The 24,656-nt window shown below is 45.3% G+C and overlaps 1 protein-coding gene across 1 annotated transcript; it reads right to left on the bottom strand.

Annotated features, from left to right (window-relative positions):
* Positions 1-6,264: 6,264 nt before the first annotated feature.
* Positions 6,265-23,865, bottom strand: TNFSF10 (TNF superfamily member 10). The gene is made up of 5 exons (XM_084769328.1): positions 23,523-23,865; positions 16,804-16,932; positions 13,949-13,991; positions 8,247-8,351; positions 6,265-7,244 (listed from the first exon to the last, which is right to left on the bottom strand). The coding sequence occupies exons 1-5, from the start codon at positions 23,667-23,669 to the stop codon at positions 6,799-6,801; spliced, it is 870 nt and encodes a 289-aa protein (XP_084625454.1). The 5' UTR covers positions 23,670-23,865; the 3' UTR covers positions 6,265-6,798.
* Between the last annotated feature and the right edge of the window lie 791 nt (positions 23,866-24,656).

Here is a 24,656-nt window from a genome sequence, read left to right as displayed (position 1 = left end):
GGTGGCTCCATCTAAATCTTACCTTTAGTCTAACTACTGAACCATGACAGGGTCAGCTGGTGTCTGGTAAATGGCACACTGCTGGAGAAATAGGAACCTAGATTCTGACAAGATGGCTGAACATTGGCTATATAACCCGTCCCCTCCAGGGAGGAGCATTGTAACTCCTTTCTTCCTGACTCTGGGAACAATGTGACTACCTGCCTCAATGTGACAACTGGTCAACCAAGCAAATCCATGACTTCCTTGCCTATCCTCCAACTCACAGCCCAAATAAGCCCTTCCTTTCTTACATTGCTTTTGACAGGTGTCCTATCATAGCAACAACAACAACAAAAAATAACTAATACAGCATGAATGTCCTATATCTTTTGAAGCCTCTTCCTGATTATAAAGACAGCCTGTTCTAGAAAAGATAACATAAGGAGAGGAAGGTTTGGTTATCATCTTCCTGATAAAGCCTGTGTTCATGTTCAAGTACAAGTAATATGTGTAGCAATTTTCTCTTTGAAGTTTGTTGTCAATGAAACATAGGAGAGGAAAATGCACTGGTGTTGAATGTCTCCAGTCCCCAGGCCTTCATGTGTTATATTCTTTGTCCATTTGTTAAAAAAAAAAAAATCAAATTACAGTTTTAAATAGGGAAGGAAGTGAAGAAGATTTTTCTAATACTTTAGTCATGAATATAACTCTCACCTTAAAGTCTGCCATCTGAAAATAGTTCAAAATTGCTATAATGAAATAGTTAACATTTTCTTCTCTCCAATTTTCTTACCCATTTAAAATTTAAGAGAAAAAGAAATAGCTCTCTGTAATGCATCACAGACATTTATGTAATGTTGTTTTTAAGAACTTGTACATATAGTCTCTCTTGAGTCCACCAATAAGCTTGTAAAGAACATTAACTAGAGTCACAATCTCAAACAAGATAGCAACTAAGATCCCTGACTCTGCCTCCTAATCTGGTCCCTACTGCCATGTGTCAGGGGCAGTAAATAAACTGATGGTGTGAACCATATTCAGAAACCAGCATGAGGATGAGGTGCTTTCCTCATGATAAAGGGTTGCTCAGGTGGGGAGCAGTTTCAGAGAACCTCGGGTCACAGATGAGAGCTCAATTGAGGGAGCAGTTTCAAGGGAACACTGGGTCACAGATGAGAGCTCAGGTGGGGAGCAGTTTCAGGAGAACACTGGGCCACAGATGAGAGGTGACTTGAAAAAGATCTCACAGCGTTGTTTCTTTCTCTCTGAATTCAGTGAAATAAATCTGCAGTGTGAACTCCATGGTGACATAAGACCAGAACAATGCAGAAATCCTTTGCTCTGGCTTGCAGGAATAACTCGTGTATTAAAGTCTAAGTAAACAATACCCCCGATAGCAAAACAACTGCACTAAAATTGATGATTTCAATAGAAATACAGAGATGCCACAGTGAAAAACAAGAAGTGCACAAAAACCAAATCATTTGTTTTGGGGAAGTAGATGAGAGTCAGAGATTTAAAAATTAATAACATTTAAACTTATATGGAGAAATGAATTTAAGTATTGGTCTTGTAAGATAGGATTATCAGATTTTTTTTAAAGCCTTACCCTCCCCTCCTCATGACCAGAGGCAGTTGGGAGAGCTTGACCCAAGGTCATGAGAATGGGAAAGCTGGCCCTGGCCCTCACTGGCTGCAGCGTTTGGGAGACAGGGCCCTGCACCTCGCCTGGACAACACAGTAGGGCTGGCCCTGATGGAGAAAGCACAGGTGAGATGGCTCTGTCCCTCTCCGGCTGCAGCATTGGGTGAGCTAGCTGGGGCAGAGCTGGAAAGCTTTCCCTAGCAGTGTAGGTGTGGAAGAGCCGGTGGCTGACCAACTTAGCCATCACCCAGGCCCAGGTCCAGGGCTTTGAGTTGGCCACCCCAACATCTGCCTCAGCTGTAAACTGCTGGAGCATGTGAAAATGCCTGTCCTGCAGATCCAAAGCTGCACCATCTCTCTGACATTGGTAATGAAATATTATATGCCAAACTATAGTAAGTAGTTAAAGTAATTAGAAGGAAACTGCAGAACTGAACTGATTTTCCAAAAAAAGAGCAACAGTGATTGGTCTGGGGAGATGGTTGCAGGTAAGAGTGGTTTTGGCACAAGCATGAAAACCTGGGTTCAAATCCCCAGCATCCACGTGACAAGCTGTCATGGCCACACGTGTCAGGAGAATCTCAAGGCACTGTTAGGTGCCACTAATGCTAACTTTAGGGAGAGACCTTGTCTCAAAGAAGCAAAGTAGGTAGTGATAGGGTGGGGAAGGCCACGGAGTATAGTAACAGGAGCCAGGGTAAAGGCTGTGTTGTCAAGACGCCTGACTTCACAGAGCCTTGGAAGCAAATAAAATTTAGAAATGTTGACTCAGATTCTGTTTCACTTAAAAAACAAAAAAGCAAGCAAGGAAACAAACAAACAAACCCCACACCTCAAATTCTTAATACAGAAACAAAACTTACTCTTGTAGGAAGCCTGTGTTGAAACTCTCTTCAAAATATTATTATATAAAATCTAAAGGTTATATTTTGTGATCAGGTGTTTTGTGCACTCATTTTCCACAAAGTAGGAAGAATCAGAACCCATTTCTTTCTCTGTATCTATTATAACTAGATCATTTTCAGTGATGACATCAGTACGGCTTTCTAGGGGCTTTTAAAAAAGAAAGGCCAGCACGACCTAGAATTCAACACAAAAACATTTAGAACAAGACACAGTGGCGTGGTGCACACTTTTAGTCCTAGCGCTCTGGAGGCAGGGGCAGGCAAATCTGTGAGTTCTAGGCCAGCCTGATCTACAAAGTGAGTGTCAGGACAGTCAGGGGCTACACTTTCACAAAAAAAAAAAAAAAAAAAAACCACAAACAAACACTTCCCAGGTTGGAAACTTATTATCCGAAGCACCACCCCATTCCTCACAGACCCAGCCTTAGCCTGGAGCTCCAACAAGGTATGTAAGCTTATTTCTTGCCTGTAACTCCAATTGCCTATGGTCCGAAGGTAAGCCACTTTTCTTGGGTTTTGTTTTTGTTTTTGTTTTTTATTTTTTTAGTTTTTTAAACACATTTTTATTGAAAAATAAAATAATTCATATTACATTTCATTTGCTATCCCATCCCATGCATCCTCCCATTCCTCCCTCCCTCCCGCTTTCACCCCATTCCCCTTCCCTATGACTGTGACTGAGGGGGACCTCCTCCCCCTAAATATGATGCTAGGGTATCAAGTCTCTTCTTGGTAGTCTGCTATCCTTCCTCTGAGTGCCATTGGGCCTCCCCAACAAGGGGACATGGCCAAATATGGGGCACCAGAGATTGTGTGAAAGTCAGTCCCCACTCTCCACTCAACTGTGGAGAATGTTTTGTCCCTTGGCTAGATCTGGGTAGGGGTTTGATGATGACTGCACGTATTGTCCTTGGTTGGTGCCTTATTTAAACCTTTGAAGGTTTTGAAGGATTTGAAGACTTAATGTGCACACTCTTAAAAGACTTGAGACTGAGGAAATTAAGGGAACCTCGCCACCTGGTGGCACTCATGACATGTGACAATAAGGTGGCTCCTTTTGGTCTGAAAACAAAACAAACAAAACAAAACACTTTTGCCTAGACACTTCTGCTCCAAAAACAGCAGAGTTGACCTCTCCTCAGAGATCACTGCCGCTTAAAGCACCATGCTTTGCCCAGGTTCCCCAGTCTGATTAAGCCAGAGTGGCACCTTTGGCTTTATTCTTCAAGTCAGATGGCCTGTTGGACTGGAACTCAACAAAGACAGGCCCCCCCCCCCTCTCTACTTGATTCTTTCTAAGAGATAAGTATTCATGTCTTTAAAAACATGACTCACAATATCCAGAAAGTTGTCATTCTAAAATATTCTCTCCATCGTTGCTTCCTGCAACCATGGCCTTTAGATTTTAGCAGAAGAAAAAAATTATGTAGGCATGCTTGTTTAAACAAGTCATGGGAGTTTCATGTTGCACATGAATTAAATCTTTAAATATCCAATCACGATTGCCTGGATATGTCGCATTCTTAAATATTTAATTTCTAAATCACAGCAGTTGACATTTTGGTTAAATATGTGTCCTGCAGGCTGCCTGCTAATTACTTGAGGAAATTAAAATGCACACACAAAAAGATCTCTGGGCATCACTCCAAGATTCTGATCCTGTTGGTTTGTGGTGAGTCTATGCATGAGTGTTATAAAATGCACCCCAGGAGATTCTGATGTCTAGTGACCCCAGGGACCTTGGCTTGAGGACCATATGGTAACAGCCAACAAAGACTGCCTGTGTTCAACACAAAAATTAGAAATCAGATAGCATTTCATTTGCCAGCCTGGCAAACGAGAGGAAGTGCTCTGAGTGTTCCCTTTGGTGATGACTTGGAGATCAGGAATTAAAACAGCGCTCAGTTGTTTTTGTTAAGGCTGGGGGTGTCGCTCAGTGTGGGGTACATGCCTACTGGGGGCATGACCCTGCATTTAGTTCTCATCCTTGCCTTCTCCCAAAGTTAAACTGGCTCAACAATGCCACTTCCGGACTAAAGGAGTTCACTGTCATTTGTTTTGTGGTGGCAGATATGAGAGAGCAATCTGATGGCAAGATGTTATGATCTTGTCGCTCAGCATGCAGTGCGCAATGTTTATATTATTTTATTGTTAGTGTTTTAGTCTGAAAAATAGTAGGTTTTTTAAATGATACATTCATTTATGAGTGTACAGTGCCCTCCACTCACCTGTCTCTCTCCCCTCCTCCCACTGGTCCTGTCCCTCCCCATAAAATAGTCCTTTTCCTGTTTTTATATCAGTGTGTGTGTCTGTGTGTGTGTGTCTGTGTGTGTGTGTGTATGTGTGTGTGTGTGTGTGTGTGTGTGTGTCTGCCACTGCACATGCGTGAGGCCATAGACAGTTTATAAGAGTGGGGTCTCTCCTTCCACTGTGCAACTCCCAAGAATCAAACTCAGGTTGTCAGGATTTTTGGCAAGTGCTTTTACCTTCCATCTTGAGCTTTCAATTTTTCTCCATTATTATTTCTCTTTAACATTTCCATATGGTTATTTATTATTTCTATACATTTCTATACATTAATGTATTTTATGTAGACATTACAAGCAAGTACTTTCCTAAGTGCTAGGGGTATAGTTGTAGGCAGGACTAAATGTGTTTTACTATTTCAATGCCTCTATTCTAGTTAGAAGCGGCAAACTTTAAAACGATAGCAGTGAAATCCACCTGCTAGTTTATAAGGCCTTGAGTGGAGTCATAAAAAGTAAGAAGGGACATCAGAGGTGACAGCTAGCCATAACCTTAAATTCAACTACGCTTTTTTAAAAGGATGCATTTATTTGATGTGTTTGGATCCCTTCTCTGAATGTATGCCTGTGCACCATGTGCATGCATTGCCTGCAGAGGCCAGAAGAGGGAGTCAGAACCCCTGGAATTGGAGTCACTATTGTTAATTATCATGTGAGGGCTGAGAATTGAACCTAGGTCTTTTGGAAAAGCAACCAGTGCTATTTACATCCGAGCCATTTCTCCAGCACCCAAAAAAGGCCTTAAAGGAAGAAAGAGAAAGAAGGAAAGAAAGAAAGAAAGAAAGGAAGGAAGGAAGGACATCTGTTTCATTAAATCACATCATATGGGTCAGTCTGGGGGGTCTGTTGCTGTTTGGCTTTAGTCAGTTTTGTGTTGCTGTAATGAAACTTTAGGCACAGACATCGTAAAAGGACCATCTGTGACACACCCCTGTAGCTAAGGTTTAGGACACATCTTGGCAAAGGGAATGGGCAGAGGCCTGGGGCTGGGAGATAGCTCTGTGGTAGAGTAGTTGCCAGGCATACAAGAAGCCTAGCTCTGCCCTAACCGGCAGGGTAGCATAGCCTGGAGGCAAAAGGTTTCACAGTTAAAGATCATCTTTGGCTACATATTGGGCTTGAGGGCTGCCTGGGATATGTGATGCCTCAAACCAAACAAGCAAGCCAAGGAAGACTGGAGCATACGGAGGAGAGAGGCACCAAACACTGGGACCCGCTGCACAAGACTTCCCCCAACCCTCCATCCGGCAGGCAGGGCATGTGGTGGCAGAATCTGAGCCTGCTTTGTTGGCTTTGCAGGCGTCTTTCTTGGGCTGCCCTCGTTCATTGCCTGGAGTTTTCATACACTGCGTGGGCAAGATAACCCACTGATGATGGGATGTGATATTGTCATCTACGGAAGTCATACTCAAGAAGCACTTAGTCAGTTGGCATTAAAAAATAAGTCATAAAAAGTCAAACACAAAACAAAATTTAAAAAAGAACACAAACAAACAAAAACCCCAGTCACACACACAAATGGACACACATACTCTCGTTCTCTAATGTTTTCGTGAGAGATTCTATGATTTCTGTGCTGGCTCACGTTCACAGCTATCCAGGTCTTCTGACAGCCCATGAGCACTGGGTTGAACACCCCGAACCAGATAACAAGGACAAAAAAACTGGTCAATTATTACAAAATACCTAGATACTGAACATCATCTAGATCTTTGCAAAAGGTATCATGTAGAATCCTGAGAGGGCGCAGTGGTTTCATTTTGGGAATAAGTCAGGTCCCTTTCATAAACACCGAAAGTGTCTGTGGCTGGGCTTTTGATTCTAGCTGCCTTGCTTTGTCCCATGTGTCCTAAGGCTTCTGCAGCCAAGCCCTGCCCCCCAGCAGTTCAGTCACTTTCTGGGCGTGTATTCAACCTAGATTACTGGGCATTTGAGAGCAGTGTCTGATCTTTGCAGGTCATTTAGTTAATTAAAAAGGCTCCAAAAAAACTGGCTTCTTGGTCCAGGTCTATGAGATGCTCATTCGTCACGGAGACAAAGATCCTGTCATTTTCTTTAAGCTCGAACAGTCCCCCTTGATAGATGGAGTAGAGACCGTACTCCGCGTCTCTGGACCAACAACTGTTCCTGGCACTCTTCATCAGTATTATGGGGTCTGGGTAGTTGGTGTATTTGTAGATGTACTGCACCAACTGTTTGTTTCTCTTTCTGTCCTTTGAGACAGTCTGGGACGTTTCTTCAGCCTCCTGAAATCGGAAGTACGTTTGGGAGTAGATGTAATAAAGGCCCTGTTCCTGGATGACCAGCTCTCCGTTCCTCAGGTGCACGTGGTTGAGGAAAGAATGCCCTTTCCTTGATGACTCCCAACTCTCTATCTTCTGGCCCAAGGTCTTTCCATCCTTGGAGACTACATGAAAATGAAACAGTTAACAGTTTACATCGAAGTGAGGACATCCCTCAGCCCCTCAGCACAGCCAGTATTTTTATTTGCACTTGCTCACAATGCAGATCCAAAATCCAACTTCTTGCCCTTGTAATCTGGCATGGATTGCAAAGCCTTGTCACATCAAAATTGGGAGGCTCCTGTACCATTTTGCCCTGCAGTGAGTGCCTCACCTTTCACTACCTCTCTTGCCAGCTATGCCACACCCCCACACACCAAAGGTTGGCTGTGCAGTGTCCCGTGGTAGGAGCTCTAGTGCCTTGTCCTTGTGGTGAAAATAAAGGAAGAGTTGGAAGAGTTGAGATAAATGGAAAGGGAGGGACAGACTGAGGGAGGGACAGACTGAGGGAGGGAGGGACTGAGGGAGGGAGGGATGGACTAAGAGAGGAAGGGAGGGTGGGAGGGACTGAGGGAGGAAGGGAGGAAGGGACTGAGGGAGGGATAGACTGAGGGAGGGAGGGACTGAGGGAGGGAGGTGGAGGAAGAATTGCTTTAAAGATAAGGAAAAAAGGTTTTTTGTTTGTTTGTTTGTTTGTTTTGTTATTGTTTTAAGTGTACTCTTGTGAGCCTGAGACAAATGGATCTGGAGTTCGAAGCCTGGCTAGGCACCACGCGCGAACCACTGCTGCAACGGAAGAGGAAGGGATAGAGGAGATACAGGAAGCAGCAACAGCAGCTGCAAATGTGGCCCGGAAGGAGTCTGGGAGCGACATTCCCTCACACACAGTATTCCCAAGGCCAGCTATGGTGGAGTTAGCAAGCTCCTGGCATGTCCTTTTGCTTTTCAGAACAGTCGGCTAATAGCTGGTCACTACTGAGCACTTATAGCTATAGAAATATATCAGATAAAAGCTAAAAGTAAGCAATTACAGTAAACTCAGAACAATTCCATAGCCTCACAAATCCTGGGCTTCATGGCCAACATCCACCCTGCTGCGAGCCCCTGGCCAACGCTTGTGATCTTACTTTGAATCAGGGCTGAGGTGCTTCTCCGCCTGATCCCGGTGATGTGGGCCGCCACTCTCTGCGGCCTTCCAACTCTGGGTGGCAGGGGAGCACTCAGCTGCTTTTCTAAAAGACACGCAACAAGAGACACATCAGCACTTGCCAAAATACTTCTCCCACAGGCGTCCGGAGCGCAGGGCCTTCCCGATCTGTTCATCAAACAGTCCATACAGCATAGCGGGGCTCGAGAGGTGGCTCAGGGGCTGCTCTGCAAGAGACCTGTGGTTGAGCCCACCGCCCACATGGCAGCTCACAATTCTGTGAGTCCAGTTCCAGGTCAAACATGAGGATCTGAGTTTGGGTTCTCAGCACCCACCTAAAAGCCCACCACCACAGCCACATGCTGTGTCCCCAGGGGAGAGCGGGGATGGGAGTGGGACAAGGGACAAGAGGAGAGCTAGCTAGGGCTCTCCTGCCGGCCTCGTCTCTCTGTGAGAGACCATATATCTAATGGGATAAGACAGACACTGTTAAAGGAAGACTCATGACAACCTCTTCTGGCCTCCCAAAGCATGCGTACAAGCACGCACATATGCCTGCACACACATGTGCACACACATGCACAAAACAAATCCTGTACAATAATGTCTTTTAAAAGTTAGCTTCAAATCCCCATTTCTACTTACATTTGGTTAAGATAAATTATATTCTACCAACAAACAAATATTGGCAAGGATAAGAAATCACACCACACTGTATAGAACGTATAGATTAACCAGTGATTCCACTGAGCCCTCAAGGAGCTTACTGTATTTTATGAGAGATACCAGTTATAAAATGAAATAAATATTTAGGAGAAGTAGTAGTAAGGGGTAACACACAAGCAGTTGAGGGACTGAGTCTTATTCATTGGAGAGCTGAGGTCAGGAGTTTGCCGACGAGATGACATTAATATGTTCAGTTACTTATTCCTGTAAGCCAAAGTGCCCGACACATCTATCCCAGGCACCCTTCCAGGGACAAGAAACAGAGGCGTGCAGATAAGGAGAGTAAAGATGGCCAGGCTTTACCTGACCACAGGTCTGTGGTGGGGGAAGAGTGTTTCCAGAGAGCCGAAGCCAAGGCACAGGGCAGAAGACAGCCTGGGAGAAGTGCAGGTCTGACTTGGAGGAAACAAAGAACACAGACCTAGGTTGCCTGTGCAAGACCTAACACTGGAAGGCGTGCAGAAACATGCCGTGCTGCAGGCTGACTGATGTCAATGTCTGTCCTCTGGCTCAGTGGGTCAGGAAGCAAAAGCAGGGAGTAGTAAAGGAGGAAGGAGAAATAATTTCGGTTTATCTGGTATTGGTTATGAATCAATTAGTGTTCTTGCTGCTTTGGGAAGCCAAGTGCCAAGTTCTCCTCCTAAAACAAAACCTCCTGAGCTTCCAAGAAACTTGATCAACTAGATACTCATGCAGACTTGGAGGGAGGAGAGATAATCACGGAAGATGTTTATCTTTGTGTGTGTGTGTGAGAGAGAGAAAGAGAGAGAGAGAGAGAGAGAGAGAGAGACAGAGACAGAGACAGAGACAGAGAGAGACAGAGAGACAGAGACAGAGACAGAGAAAGAGGAAGAGAGAGAAATGGGCAAAAGAGAGAGAGAGAGAGATGGGCGAGAGAGAGAGAGAGAGAGAGAGAGAGAGAGAGAGAGAGAGAGAGGATTAGGGAAGTGTATGTTTACACGGAGGATGCATCATGTGGCCATGTGCAGAGGTCACAGGAGGACATCAAGTGTCTTGCTCTGTCTACCTCTTCACATTGGAGCCTGAAGCCTTGCTGGTGGCTGCCTATCTCTTCCACTCACCCTTTAATAGTACAGGTAAATGTGTGGCTATGCCCAGCTTCGTATGAGAGTGCCGGTATTGGAGTTCCGATCCCCATGCCTGCACAGTGAGCACTCTTAGCCACTGAGCCAGCTCTCCAGCTCTCCTGAGGCAGAGTCTCATAGAGTTAAAGGTGGCCTCACATTTCCTTCGTAGCTGAGGTCATCTCTGAACTCCTCGTCCTCCTCCTTCCAACTCATGAGTGATAGGAGTGCCCAGATTCTCTTTGATATTTAAAGGACATCTTTGCTAGAAATAGTAGTCTTCTGTTAAGCACTGCTTGTGAGTGTGTGTGTGTGTGTGTGTGTGTGTGTGTGTGTGTGTGTGTGTGTGTGTGTGTGTGTGTGTGTGTGTGTTCTACAGCATGCATGTAGAGGTCAGAGGACACATTTTTTAATTGGTTCACCGAGTATGTTCTAGAGTTTCAACTCAGATTGTCAGCACCTTTACTAGATGAACCATGGTTTTGGCCTTAGATGTAGTGGTCTTGGTAGGCAATTGCTTTATTTCAGGGCTTGAAAAGAATCAACTCTGACTTCTGACCTCCTGGCTGGCCATCAAGGTTTCTGATGAAAAGCCGGCGGTTACCCTGACAGATTTGCCTCTGTGTGTTATGTGGCACTTCTTCCAGCTTTCAGAATTCTTAAAAATACTGAACATTTCTCAAACATGTGTGATGCTTGGGCTAAAGCTATGGTAACTTTGCATTCTTGGCTTTTTAAAGTACTGTGTGTGTGTGTGTGTGTGTGTGTGTGTGTGTGTGTGTGTGTGTGTGTGTGGTGTTTATTTATTCTGCAGCATGCATGTGGAGGCATTCCGATGCCAGCATGGCTGCTGGAGTAGGCATATTAGCTGCACAGTGGGAGGATATTAGAGACTAACTGTGACGTGGGGCTGCAGTAATTGCAATTAGTCCCAGAATGCTCAGCTGCCAAGGTTGACGTCTCCATTCAACACTGACCTCCCCATCACATGACTCATGCCTTACCTGCTCCTAACCCTTTAACACTTTGCTTTTAAATATTAATCAGACAAATCCTATTTCCATGAGATCATCTCAAGGCTATAGAAGAGCCTATATTTGAGAACAAACACTTTAATTTTCTTATTATAATATTTATTTTCATGGTACAATCGTTCTGTGTTCCATAAGAACATTTTTTATACAAATGTACACTATATATTGAACAGATTGTCCCACCCCTGTTCTCTCCTTTGTTCCAGAGATAGTTTTACTTCTATTACATGTCACATATACATACGTAAATATTGGGTATTTATATAAAATCTAAGATCTACACATAAAAGAAAGCATGTAATAGTTGTCTTTCTGAGACAGACTTAATTCACTTAATATTTCTACTTCTGTCCATGTTCCTGCAAACGATGGAACTTTATTCTTTACAGTTGAACAATTCCGTTGCATGTTTAACATATTTCATCTTCCATTTCTCTGTCACAGGACACTGAGATTGGTGCCACACTAACCCATTTTAGACAGAGCTACACTAAGCACCAACGTTGCAAGTGTCTCTGTGATGTCTTGATTTAGTGTCCCTTATGAATATTGGGCCACAGTGGAGGACTAGTTCTCAGTGTTGTCAGGGCCACCATACTTGTTTCTGTTGGCCACATTTCCATCGGTAGTGTATAGGATTCCCTTGTGTTCACATCTTCACCAGCGATTGCTATAACTACCATTTGACTGGAGTGGGATAAAGTGTCTGTGTTTTAATTTGTCTCTCTAGTGGCTAGTGGTGTTGAATATTTCTTTCATGTATCATTGGAAATTGTGGTTCATCTTTCGAGAACTGACTATAGATTTATTATGTGAGTTCTTGTTGTGTGCTGTGGATATTTTTGTGCATTGTAGGTATTAACCCTCTGCCATATGTACAGCTATCAAAGCTTTCTTTCCCTCTTGTAGGCTGTCTATTCCTTCAGTAAACCATACCCTTTGCTGTGCAGAGGTGCTTTCATTTCATGACGTCTCATTTGTGAGTTTCTGGCATCTGTGTGACTGGAGTCCTTTTCTGAAAGTCCTCACCTGTGTTTGTGTCTTCTTATCTCTGAAAGCTGCAGAGGTTCAAGTTTTGCATTAAGGTCTTGGATCCATCCTAAGTTGTTTACCAAGTTCCACTCTTCTAGGTGCGGATGTGTGTATCGTTCATTGAAGAGACTTTCATCCAAAGTGTATTTTTGATATCTTTTTCAAAAGTCAGGCGTCTGTAGCTCTGTGGGTTATCACTATGTCCTCTCTTCTATTTTTATCTGCCCATTCTTACATCAGCACCATGGTGTTCTCTGTTGCTATGGTTCTGTAGCGCAATCTGAAGTCAGGTGTGGTGATGTCCCCAACGTCATTCTTTATGTGCAGGTTGGCTTCACTGCATGGGATCTTATATGCTTCCATGTGAATTTTAAGATCATCTTTTCTCCTCTGTGAAGAATGCCATTAAGAACTGGCAAGTTCCCCTACCCAGATCTAGCCAATGGACAGGACATTCTCCACAGTGGAGTGGAGAGTGGGGTCTGACTTTCACACGAACTCTGGTGCCCCATAGTTGACCACGTCCCCTGGATGGGGAGACCTGGTGGCATTCAGAGGAAGGATAGCAGGTTACCAAGAAGATACTTGATACCCTATAATCATATATAGGAGGAGGAGGTTCCCCCTCAGTCACAGTCATAGGGGAGGGGAGTAAGGAGAAAATGAGAGGGAGGGAGGAATGGGAAGATACAAAGGATGGGATAACCATTGAGATGTAATATGAATAAATTAATAAAATAAAAAAAGAACTGGCAAGTTTTCTCTTCATAGTTATTTCAGTGTGGTAAAAGAGAAAACAGCACGTGGACAAAATTATATATAAAAATACAATATATTAGAAGGAATTAGAAATAACAAGATGCAGCAGAGCTTACTTAGAAATGTGCTCTGGGGAGACTTCTGTGAGCAAAAGAGCCATGGCAACATGAGAGAGGCCAGGCTGAGAGAGGCCAGGGTGAGAGGGGGCAGGGAGAGAGAGGGGCTAGGGTGAATGGGGCCAGGGTGAATGGGGCTAGGGTGAATGGGGCTAGGGTGAATGGGGCCAGGGTGAGAGGGACCAGGGTGAGAGGGGCCAGGGTGAGAGGGGCCAGGGTGAGAGGGACCAGGGTGAGAGAAGGGCCAGGGTGAATGGGGCCAGGGTGAGAGGGGCCAGGGTGAGAGGGGCCAGGGTGAGAGGGGCCAGGGTGAGAGGGGCCAGGGTGAGAGAGGGGCCAGGGTGAGAGGGGCCAGGAAAGGAAGAGTCAGATGGAAGGCTACATGAGCCAGGGTAAGGATATATCCCATGAGATCAGGGATGGGGTAAGTGAAGAAAAGGCTGCTGACAGTTAACAGGATGTCGAGCATGTGGTCTCCAGTAGAAACCTCAGATGAGATCATGGGTATGTAGAAAGTGTGTTGGAGGAAATACTGACCGTAAGGGGTTTTGAGCTGAAGAAAGGCTTGTGGTCAGAGGCAGAGAAGATGGGCAGTTTTTGGAATTTTTTTTTATCTATTTTACTTCCTGCTGAGTTCTAGTTAAAGATGGTTTATTTATAGGATATTGGAAAGCAAAATAATTAAATAAGTAAGGAAAATGAAGTAAAAAAGTTCATGTGGAAAAAAATAAGATAAAGAAAGCATAAAGTTCTGACTGTTGAGCAAGCCGTGAAGCAGTCTTGGTACAAAGAGAAAGAGAAACACTAAGCAGGTTAGGGCAGTGAGCAGGTCCTTATTGGTATATATGTTCGGGAGTGAGGAGAGTCCGGCGAGCTCATCAGCTTGTGAAGTAGACAGTAGCCAATAAGAATACAAGAAGATAATATTACCTTGAACTGCCGGAAAGTTTTCCTCAATGGTTCTCCAAGTCACCTACAAAAAATATTGAATAAAGACTGTTAATGCCTCTAAGCACTTAGCAGAATACACATACTTGTAAATTTTCTTTCTGACATGGAACAGGACGTGTCTACAATCAATCAAAACTTCTTTTGTCCAAGCATAGGTGTCTGCGGGGATCTGGGATGGATCTTGAGATACCATGATCAAAGGAGAGGCTGAAAGTTTGCATGGTTGGGGCTGCTGAGAAGGAGGGGCACAGCTACCGCTTAGGTCAGCCATGTCTCCAGGCCTCCAAGAAGCTGAAGATAACCATGTCTCTTCTCTCTGTGTGGAGCGCATGTGTGAGTGCATGTGTGCGTGCGTGTGTGTGTGTGTGTGTGTGTGTGTGTGTGTGTGTGTGTGTGTGCATGTACACATGTGCATGGGCGTGTGCATATTCTCGAGTGCCTGTGTGCATGTGTGCGTGCATATGTGTGTGCATGTGTGTGTGTGTGTGTGTGAGAGAGAGAGAGAGAGAGAGAGAGAGAGAGAGAAAGAGACAGAGAGACAGAGACAGAGAAAGACAGAGAGAGGGAGACAGAGAGAGACAGAGAGAGAGACATAGAGAGAGAAACAGAGAGAGAGACAGAGAGAAAGTGACAGAGAGATACAGACAGAGAGAGAGAGAGAGAGACAAAGAGACACACACAGAGAGAGACAGAGAGAGAGCGCCCAGCAGCTGGAGCGATTACATAGATCTGAAGCTCAGCGTGTAAGTAAAGCACAATGCTCACTCTCATGATGCCCAGAGATATGCTCACTCTAGAAATGTCTAACTCGGCACTCCGTGTTATGCTCTACTTTGATGATGCTTAGTTTATGCCCAAGGAAATGATAGCAACCTCCATACATTGCGAAACATCTCACGATCCCCCCCACCCCATTTCGTGGTAACCAATTGAAAAATAAGTGCAGAAGAGAACACTGAGTCTTTCTCTTTGGGGTGCAGAGCCTGGCTTGAGTCATTATGACTGCTGAACCTCTTCTCTCATCCCGTCACTCACTGCCTCATCACTGCAAATGTCAGAAGCGCAGGCGCTGCGAGTCTGCACCCAGAGCTCTCCGTCTCTCCTCTGCTGTAACCTCCCCCAGTTGTGAGGACACAGTCACTGGAGTTGGTCCCATCTGCTCTGGAGGAGAGACAAGGACGAAGAGTGGATTTGAACATTTACCTCTCTTTTCTATGTTTCTCTTTCTTTCTCTCATATTCTAGGACAAGAAGGAAAGAAGAAAGGAGGAGAAAAGAGATTTTTAAAAAGAGAGAAGAGAGACAGAGGAAGGGAAGGAAAGAGAGCTGGGGATAGAAGAAAGAAGAAAGCCAGTGACAGAGAAAGGGTCATTCTATGAGTGACTACAAGCAGGTCAGGTGACCATGAGTCAAGCCTCTCCACTAAGGCTCTTTAAGAAGGCTTAAGTTACTTAGCTGCTCTGACCTGCAGCAGCTTTATCCGTTTGAAAATGTGTGTTTAAATGCATGATGGTGATCCCTTCCTTGGGGGCTGCTCTCGGAAGTCGATGGGGCACTGCTCAAAATGTGCGGCTGTTTACAGGAAAGAGGGACCTTATTGTGCCCTGGCAGAATATGGAGGTCTTGTCACTTACACCCCCACATCCCCATGCTCTAGTTTCTGTCCACCCTGGTTGTCCAGGGTGAGTCTGGGAGGATGAGAGGGAATTGGTACAAAATGACATAGAAAAACCCACCATCATCTGTCCCCTTATATCCTCTCCTTGGTTGGCCCTGCACCTGCCAGCTCCTCTGCCTCCAGATTGCTACCCTTGCTCAAGTCTCTTCCTGATGGCTCACTAAACCCATCTAGCCAAAGGCTTTGGAAGTCCTGTGTCTGAGGTTCCTCCAGAGCTGTTCAGATCCAGCCACCATCACAGCTGCTTCTGCACAGCTGTCGGTAATGGCACCCAGGCAGGAAGTGCTCACACAGTGCCCAGATGGAAGTCCAATTCATTCGACATAGAGGCCACATTCCAGGTGCTGTCTGGACTCTGCCATGACTGTGAACACTGCTCAAGTCACTCACTGGAGCCCTGATCATCAGGACATTGTTTCCATGAACAAGCAGTAGACTCCCAAGTGTGTCTGGCATAGAGCCTCCTCCCACACTGGGATTTCCCACCATGTCCTTAGCCTATGATCTCATGCATGGAGCCTCTTTGTTTAAAGAGTATTTTTAATATCAGTCCCTCCATCTGACCTTTTCAGGAAGACAGAAGGCAAATATTTGTAACTACCATCTTCCTCAGAAGGAAGCAGGCAGAGAAGGAAGTGATTTGACTTAATCTAAAAAAAAAGTGAAGTGTTAGACAACCGAACTTCCTGCCAGAGAACTCGGCAAAGCAACCTCCATCACCAGATCCATGGTCCTTACTTGTCGTCACTCGTTGACAATGAATTGAGATAACCTCACCATCATCTTCTCAAGGTATTTCTTCTTTACATGCACACACACAAAAATAAGTGGGTATTTAATTTTAGAGATCAGTCATGTGGGAAGAATAGAAAAACATCATTTGACCTCTTTTGTCTTCTAAATAAAAACAAACAAACAAACAGAAAACCACTGGGCAGCTTCGAGCACATGCCCTGTCTGTGCCTGTGTTCAGAGTCAACGCCAAGGTTAAGCTACAGGAGGCAGCGGCCTTCAGCCAGCTAGTGCTCTATCTGCTGTCTACTATCAAATAGAGCTGCGCACTGGGGGAAACCATCTAAACACTCTGGGGCTTGGTTTCTTCATTTGCAAATTCTTTCTCCTGTGACGTCATGCCCCTGCTGTTGAGAGCACCCTACCTTTTCAATGAGCTGGTGCAGCTGCCTCTTCGCTTGCAAGCAGGATCTGTTCAGGATCTCTTTGTCAGTGGAGTCATGGTCTTCTGTCAAGAAGCAGGCTATTCCACTTCCGGAGTGTTTGTCCTGCAGCTGGGCAGATAGGATATAACTGCAATGAGCACATGCTTTCTCTTTTTTACCCATTTAGAAGTTAAAAAAAAAAGCCAAAAAAAAGAGTAATGAAAACTGAGAGGAGTTTGGGTACCATGAGCACTTTGTGGTTTGAATAAAAGTAGGCATGCTACCCATTGTCCATTGGCATTAACTAAGCCCTGGGTGTGGTAGCAAGGTGCGGGGCTAGGCCAGGCATCCTGGCTTGCAGTGCTGGCCTCAGTCCCATCTCTAGCAGTCTTTGTCACTGTTACTTTCCCCCACTTACACCTTTGTGGTGATGACTAAGGACCAGCTCTGAGACAGTGTGGCTGTCCCTCTGAAGCTGGAAACCCACCTGTGTACAAAGTAGGGCATGTGGGAAATGTTCTGCCCTCACCACAGCTCCGGCAGCTGAGTAGACAGCTCTTACTGGCATGCCTTCGGCTCCGGATGGAGCCATGACACCACAGGGAATCTGTATCCTGCCTCGTTGGTTGTGCACAACGCTGAGGGACTGGTCTAAGGAGACTTTAAGCACCACTGAAGGTGTCTTGTCAGGACTGGAAGGCAACATAGTGGCCTCATAACTGCCACCAAAATCCTTACCCTTGCCAGCGTTCACTGCTTACTGTCATGACCATCACCTTCACCACGTAGCTCACATGAGCCACCCAGAACAAGCTCCTGACCTATGGCTGTTACCAAACCAGGAGAAGGGAAGGGGAGGAGAGAGGAGGAAGAAAGAGGGAGGATGAGGAATTCCTCATAGATTTCTTCTTCTTCTTCTTCTTCTTCTTCTTCTTCTTCTTCTTCTTCTTCTTCTTCTTCTTCTTTCCTCCTTGGTTTTGTTTTCCTAACAGCTTGGATTTATACTTCTCAATGCCTCTGACGTAGGCCTGTAAACTCAGCTAACTGGGAGGCTGATGCAGGAAGGGCACAAGTTTAAGGGTTTCCTAAGGTACAGGATACATCCAAGGCCAGCCTGCATGAATCAATGAGACCCTCTCTCAAAACAAAACAGAAGAAAAGAAATAAAGATAAAGAGTCTAGCCTGTGTCAAGCCACTGGTCTTATCCCTGTCACTGCTGTATAACACCTGTTGATTTGCCTTTAATTGGGATAACTGCTGAACAAGCTGGGCTCACAGAGGTCCACCTGCCTCTGTCCTCTAAATGCTGGGGTTGAGGGAGTGGGCTGCTATGCCTGGCCCAAATATAATACTTTTATCTGTTGTTTAAACCTGATGTACTGCAAAGATTCAGGTAGTGGTAAATATAAAAACCCACACTTTCTATAGAAAAGCAATCTACTGATTGATTAATTGATTGATTGATTGATTGATTTTGAGACCGGTTCTCATACAGTCCAGGCCAGCCTCACCTGATAACCAAGGATGACCCTGAATTTCTGATTCTTTTGTCTCCCTCCTCCCAAGCTCTAGAATTAGCAGCATTCAACAAGTCTCCTGGTTTTACGTGATACTATGGATTGAACCAGAGCTTCGGGCTTGCTCGGCAAGCATTCTACCATCTGAGTTACACTCCTAGCCCAAACCATCTCACTAAGAAAAATAATCCCATTATTCATGAGAGGTCCTGTCCAGAAACACTTAGTTCTATCCTCAGCAATGTACCTCCAAGCAAAAGTATAAACCTCAGTTAAAGAGTTACCAGTCGTTTCACTGTTTAAACCAAACAAGTAGCCTTGGACACCCCTGTGGCTCACTGGATCATGAGTGTTCTCAGAAGAGAGACTTTGTCTCCTTCCTTCCTAGCAATGGCTTATCCCATGGGGACAGGGTTAAGGGCCTGGAAGGCTAGGGCCCAAGACACGAAGGAGCTGCTGTTCCTGTGGTCATTCAGAGAAGAAGGTGTGTAACTGTCCCCTTGTCACTGAGGTGGAGTGGGAGAAGGACAAAGTATCCTAGGAGGAGGGTAAGGCAGCCCAACTGAAATCTAACAGCAGACTGGTGTCCCAGCTGCCTTCTGGGAATTCCCAGCAAGGGTTTCATGAGGTGGGAGGGGACGCTCCATTGAGTTATGACCTGAGTGAAGCTGTACAGGCAAGGCATTCGAATTATCACACATATGGCCGTGGCGCTAGGGGTGTGGCTCAGTGGTAGAGATAAAAAGAAAATAAAAACTTAGGGAGGCCTAGATTCATTCAGAAGACAAGGGCAATTCTGAAAACACAGAAAAGTAAAGAACACTTTCAGAAAAGTAAATGCAAATTCACTCCCCAATGAACAGTAATCTGAGACAAAACCAACATACTACACTGAAAACAACAGTCCCACAGCCATCTAAGCTCTGGCTGGCCTCTGTGTACTTGGTTGAGTTCAGACTCTGTGAGCCGTTGCGAATGTTTTCTCCTATGGTTATATGGAAATGGCACAGCTCAGTGGCAGAGCTCTTGCTTTGCTTACCCAAGTCCCTGGACTCTAAGTCCTACAAACTTCTAAGAAAACCATATATGACAGCTTAGATAATTTTTATGACACTCACTACAGAAAATTCATGTAATTTAGAAAATTTTAAAAAAGAGAGTCTAATTTATCCTACCATCCTGACATGACATTGCAGAGGGACAGCTTCAGCCCACGCTCCTCCGCTGTCACCTTTAGCACCTTTAACAGGTGTGAAACCAGTGCTGGCCACAGAACGCATTCGAGCGATTGTGTGAGCGATTGTGCTCAGTTATTCTGGGATGACTAGTGCTGAGCACTTGGCTGGCTGTCTCTCTCCCTCCACATCCTTACTCCACCACATCCTTTCTGCCTCAGCTCATGTGACTAGATGAGGAGATTCTAAGCTTTATGTGAAATTACTGGGTTTTTAAGCAGAACTTTGAGAATCTTATATAAAATCAGACAACTGCATGAGGCAACAGGATTGGGTCAACCTTAGACTAAGGCCAACTTGTCCCACGCAAATTGCTGGAGCCACCTGTGCATGGAGACAGTCTTCCTCTGTTTATGCTGTAAAGTTAACGAACTTTAGGGTGTGCTGCCACAATCTGTAAACAGAGATGTGTTCCAACCTCATGCAAGCTTACAACTAGAAAGTGGCTACAGAGGTGCCTTTTTTCCTCAGAAATATACCAACTTGGGGACAGCAAGTCAAAGGACCAAAGTACTTGTCACCAACCTGGTGATGACCTGAGCTCAAGCCCCAGGACCCACATGGTAGAATGAAAAAACTAACCTTCCAAATTGTCCTCCGATACTCCCATATGATACAACATACCCTCCCAACACATATAAATAAATAAATAGATAAATAAATAAATAGTGATAATTTAAAAATATTTTTTAAATAAAGATACCTAGGATGGGGAGATGATTTGGTCAAGAAAGTACTTGCCAGACAAACTTGAGACTTGAGTTTAATCTAGAGAGGCCACATAAAGAAAGTCAGGCCTGAACCAGGCTTGGTGGTGTACACCTGTAACCCAGCACTCAAGAGACAGAGACAGGCAGATCTGTGAGTTCAAGACCAGCCTGGTCTACAAAGTGACTTCCAGAACTGCCAATGCTATTACACAGAGAAACCCTTGTTGGGGGATGGTTTTATGTACTTTCATGCTAATTACTACTTGCTGTCTCAGTGACCCACCTTTTGCTTAATAAAAAGCCATCCCACCTGAGCAGGGCAAAGGAGATAGGTGGGGCTTAGAGAGAGGAATTCTGGGAAGAAGAAAGACTGCCACGAAAAGGAAGGAGAAAGACCCGAGGAGGAGAGGAAGACCGCCATGGGTTAGATGGAGGAGAAGCACATGGCTAGCATGGATGAGGAATTCGGCTCAGATGAAGAACACTAACAAGTATTTGGGATTATGCATGGGAAATAGCTTGATAGAAATTGCTAGAAATAGGTGGCATGGGCTTGAGGCAGGGATCCCAAACCTGCCCCACTATGGGAAGTAGTTTAGAGGATTAATGTCTACCCTGCCCCAGGTTAACTGAGGCTATTTAAAAATATAACAAGTGTCAGTGTCTTAATTGATTGCTAGCCTGGCCTGCTGATAATACAAATATACAGATAATTATAAAACAATAAATCCTGTCTTGAAAAAAGGAAGGAAGGAAGGAAGGATATCAGAGTTTGTCTTCTGGCCTCACACATATGCACATGCATATTTGTTAGCACACACACACACACACACACACACACACACACGCGCGCGCGCGCACGCGTGCGAGATAGATAGATAGATAGATAGAGAGAGAGAGAGAGAGAGAGAGAGAGAGAGAGAGAAAGAGAGAGACAGACAGACAGACAGACAGAGACAGAGACAGAGAGACAGAGAAGGGGGAAGAGAGAGAGAGAGGGAGAGAGAGAGACTCTAGGTCAGCAAACCCTATAATAAAGAGATCATTATTAGCCATAATTTTCATAATTATTTTCAAATAAAAGGAGAGGGTGCCTCATTCACTTTGAGAATTCCCTAGCTGATTGGGATAATCAAGTTCATACTCCACAGGATATAGAAACTGCATTGCCCAGCCGACCATTGCTTCTCTGTGAATTTACATAGCTCCCTTGCCTTGCACTTCTGAGCAAGACAGCAGGTTGGATTTGTCATGATGTACTACTGCGCATGACAGTGTGCACAAGTGCAGAGTCCGTGAGGGGCATGGTGGAGAGGGAGGGAAGAGCAGCACCTGGCAGCACAGCCCTGGGCACTAGCCCTACCCTGAATCCAAAGGCTGGCTGAGCTGGGTAATTCATTTCTCCATCAGGTTCTAGACAAGAGAGAGGGGCGTTCATAGTCCCTTCTGGTTCTCGGTTCTCTAGAATACATGCTTGCCCAAAGTGGGCATAAGGATCCTAAAGTGGAGTTGATTTACTCTTATTGGTTTCACATACCTAGTGCCAGGGGCTTTACACAGCTGAGGAATGTACAGGCTAAAAGGACACTGACTCTTGTCCTCTGTGCTCACACCTGTATTTGTATCTGGCTTCCACTTGGCATATAGGCCAACTGTTTTCCCAGTTACAGTCTTCCTTAGTCAAGAGACGCCTGCAGCCAGAGGAAAGGCAGGAAGCCAGACCATTGTGTTCCCACTATTGTCAGTACAGGAACTCCACAGGCTGAAACCAAAACATACTTCTTTAAAATATAAATAAAGGTGTGTGGGTGTGTGTGGGGGTGTGTGTGGTGGGGGGTGTGCACGCACATGCGCGTGCATTCCAGAGGATCACCTCCAGGACTGTCCCTCAAAAGCCATACACCTCATTTTTTGATGCAGGGCCCCTCACTGGGGCCTGGAGTTCAACAATAGAATGAGATAGCCCCCTAAGGCAGCAAACCCTAGGGATTCTTCAGTCTCCTCCTTGCCAGCACTGGGGTTACAGGTGCATGCTGGGTAAGCAGGCTCAAAGGCATTTCAGAACATATTTTAAATATCTGATTTATGTTTACGTCCACCTTCAGCCTTATTGGACTGAGAAATGTGATCTTTCAAACTTCCATCCTAATTTTAGTCTAGATAAATGCTACTCAAGCTGCCAGCTTTTCAAAGTATGACTTGTCTCTGTGAGAACTTTTCAGGTATACTCCTTTCTCTAGAGGACAGCTGTTATTCCAGAGACTCGCAGCTGGTCAAGGTGCGCTCTCTACACCACTCCCTCACCTCAGCGGCCAGGCAAGTGTAGGGCAGGGGTCTAGGGATAGCTCAGTCAGTAAAAGGTTTGCTGTGTGATGACTGCAGAGGCAAAGGCAGAAAGATTTCGTGGGCTTGCTTGAAGGCCAGTCTAGGCAAATCACTGAGTTCAAGGTGCAGTGAGAGACCCTGTCTCAGGAAATTAAGTAGAGAGTATCTGAGGAGGACACCGGACAGTGATCTCTAGCCTCCACATTACATGCTTGTCTGTCTGTCTGTCTGTCTGTCTGTCTGTCTGTCTGTCTGTCTCTCTCTCTCTCTCTCTCTGCCCCTCTCTCTGTGTGTGTGTCTCCCTCACCCGTGTGTGTGTGTGTGTGTGTGTGTGTGTGTGTGTGTGTGTGTGTGTGTGTCCGCGTGCCTGTCTCCCTCTCCCCTCTCTTCCTCCTCTTTCCTCTCTCTCTCTCTCTCTCTCTCTCTCTCTCTCTCTCTCTCTCTCCCTTGTCCTCTCTCTCTTCTTTCTCTTTCTTTTCCCTCTCTCTCCTCTCTTCATCCTGTCTTCCTCCCTCTCTCCCTCTTCCCCTCTCTCTTCTCCCCCTCTTCCTCTCTCTCCCTTTCTCACCCTCCCTCACTCTTTCTCTCTGTCTCTCACACACAAAAGGAACTCTAGAGCATTTCACAGGACGCATCTGTGCCTGGTGACAATGCCTATATCATGTAAAGTACAGACACTTTTGAAAGACAGTTACAAGCTTTCCCGAGAGTGCTGCATTCCTTGGTAGCTCTCGGGAGCCTGTTCTGTAGCTAAAGCTGCTTGGAAGTCTTCAAGCTCACAATCTTATAAAGTCCTGACCTTATTAGCAGTTACAGCAGGCAACTGGAAAGGGCATGTTTTAATCCACAGCTGAGGTTTCAAAGAGGTGCAAGCTGAGAGACAAAGGAGAGACAGGGATGGGGCTGCTGCCAAGACCACACAGCTACTCACCTGCTTTATCTCGCTGGTGAAGTACACGTAAGTCACAGCCATAGACAGGGCCTGCAGGAGCAGCTGCAGCAGCACCGTGTAGATCACCACCATCCTGAAGAGCCGACTGAAGCTGGGACCCTTCAGGCTCCCGGGGGTGCTGTCCATGGTGTGCTTCCCCAGGGCAGCCTTGCAAGCCCGGCAGCAAGTGCTCAAGAAGGGCACAATTAGAAAGCAGAGTGCACATGTAGTTTCTTTTTACGGTTGAAAGAAAAACTGAAACTGAAGTTTTAGCACAGCTAGTCAGAATGGAGACTGCACCCACCGTGGCAAAGATTGAGGAAGTAAGCACATAAAAAAAACCCTGCCAATTCAGAGAGCTCTCCCTGCTGGTACAGATAAGGGAAAGCCCGGGCTAGTATACTAACTAGCTCAGCTAGCACCCACGCCCAGATCTGGGGCTTTGAGTTGGCTCACCCCAAAATCTGCATCATCTATGTACTGTTGGAGAACAGTACATAGGGCTGGTCCTGCTGATCCAAAGCTGCAGGATCTTCACGACACAGAGCAGCAACAGGAAAATGGGGAGGAATCCCAGTGAGGATCCAAAATTGATGGTGTCACAGAAGCCAGAGACCATGAACCAGACCAGTGACCCATCACAATGAACATTCACAAGGGAAGATGTGTGGACAGAGGGGCATAGTGTGGGGCACGCTGTGACACAAAGCAGATTCCACAATGAGATGATTTTCTATGCTTTATTTTGTTTATTTTTTCTGTTTGTGTGTTTTTTATTTGTGTGTGGGGGAGGGGAGGTCACAAGGGCAGAAGAGCAGATATGAGGGGTCGGGAGATGAGTGGGACTCGGGGACATGGTATGAAACTCCCAAAGAATCAATAAAAAGTTAAAAAAAAAAACACCTCCCATGCCAGGCATGGTAGCACATGCCTGTAATCCCAGCACTTGAGAGGCAGAGGCAGGCAGATCTCTGTGAGTTCAATGCCAGCCTGGTATACTAGATGAATCCAGCCAGATAGCCAAGGCTACATAGAGAAACCCTGTCTCAAGAAGCCAAAAAACAAAACAAAACAACAACAACAACAAAAAAACCCCAAAAAACAAAAACAAAACAAAAAATAAAACAAAAAAAT

Source organism: Acomys minous, assembly GCF_964271855.1.
Source record: "Acomys minous genome assembly, chromosome: 19".
Lineage (NCBI taxonomy): Eukaryota > Metazoa > Chordata > Mammalia > Rodentia > Muridae > Acomys > Acomys minous.
Note: the sequence above shows the minus strand (reverse complement) of the source record. Positions and strands in the feature narration are given on the sequence as shown.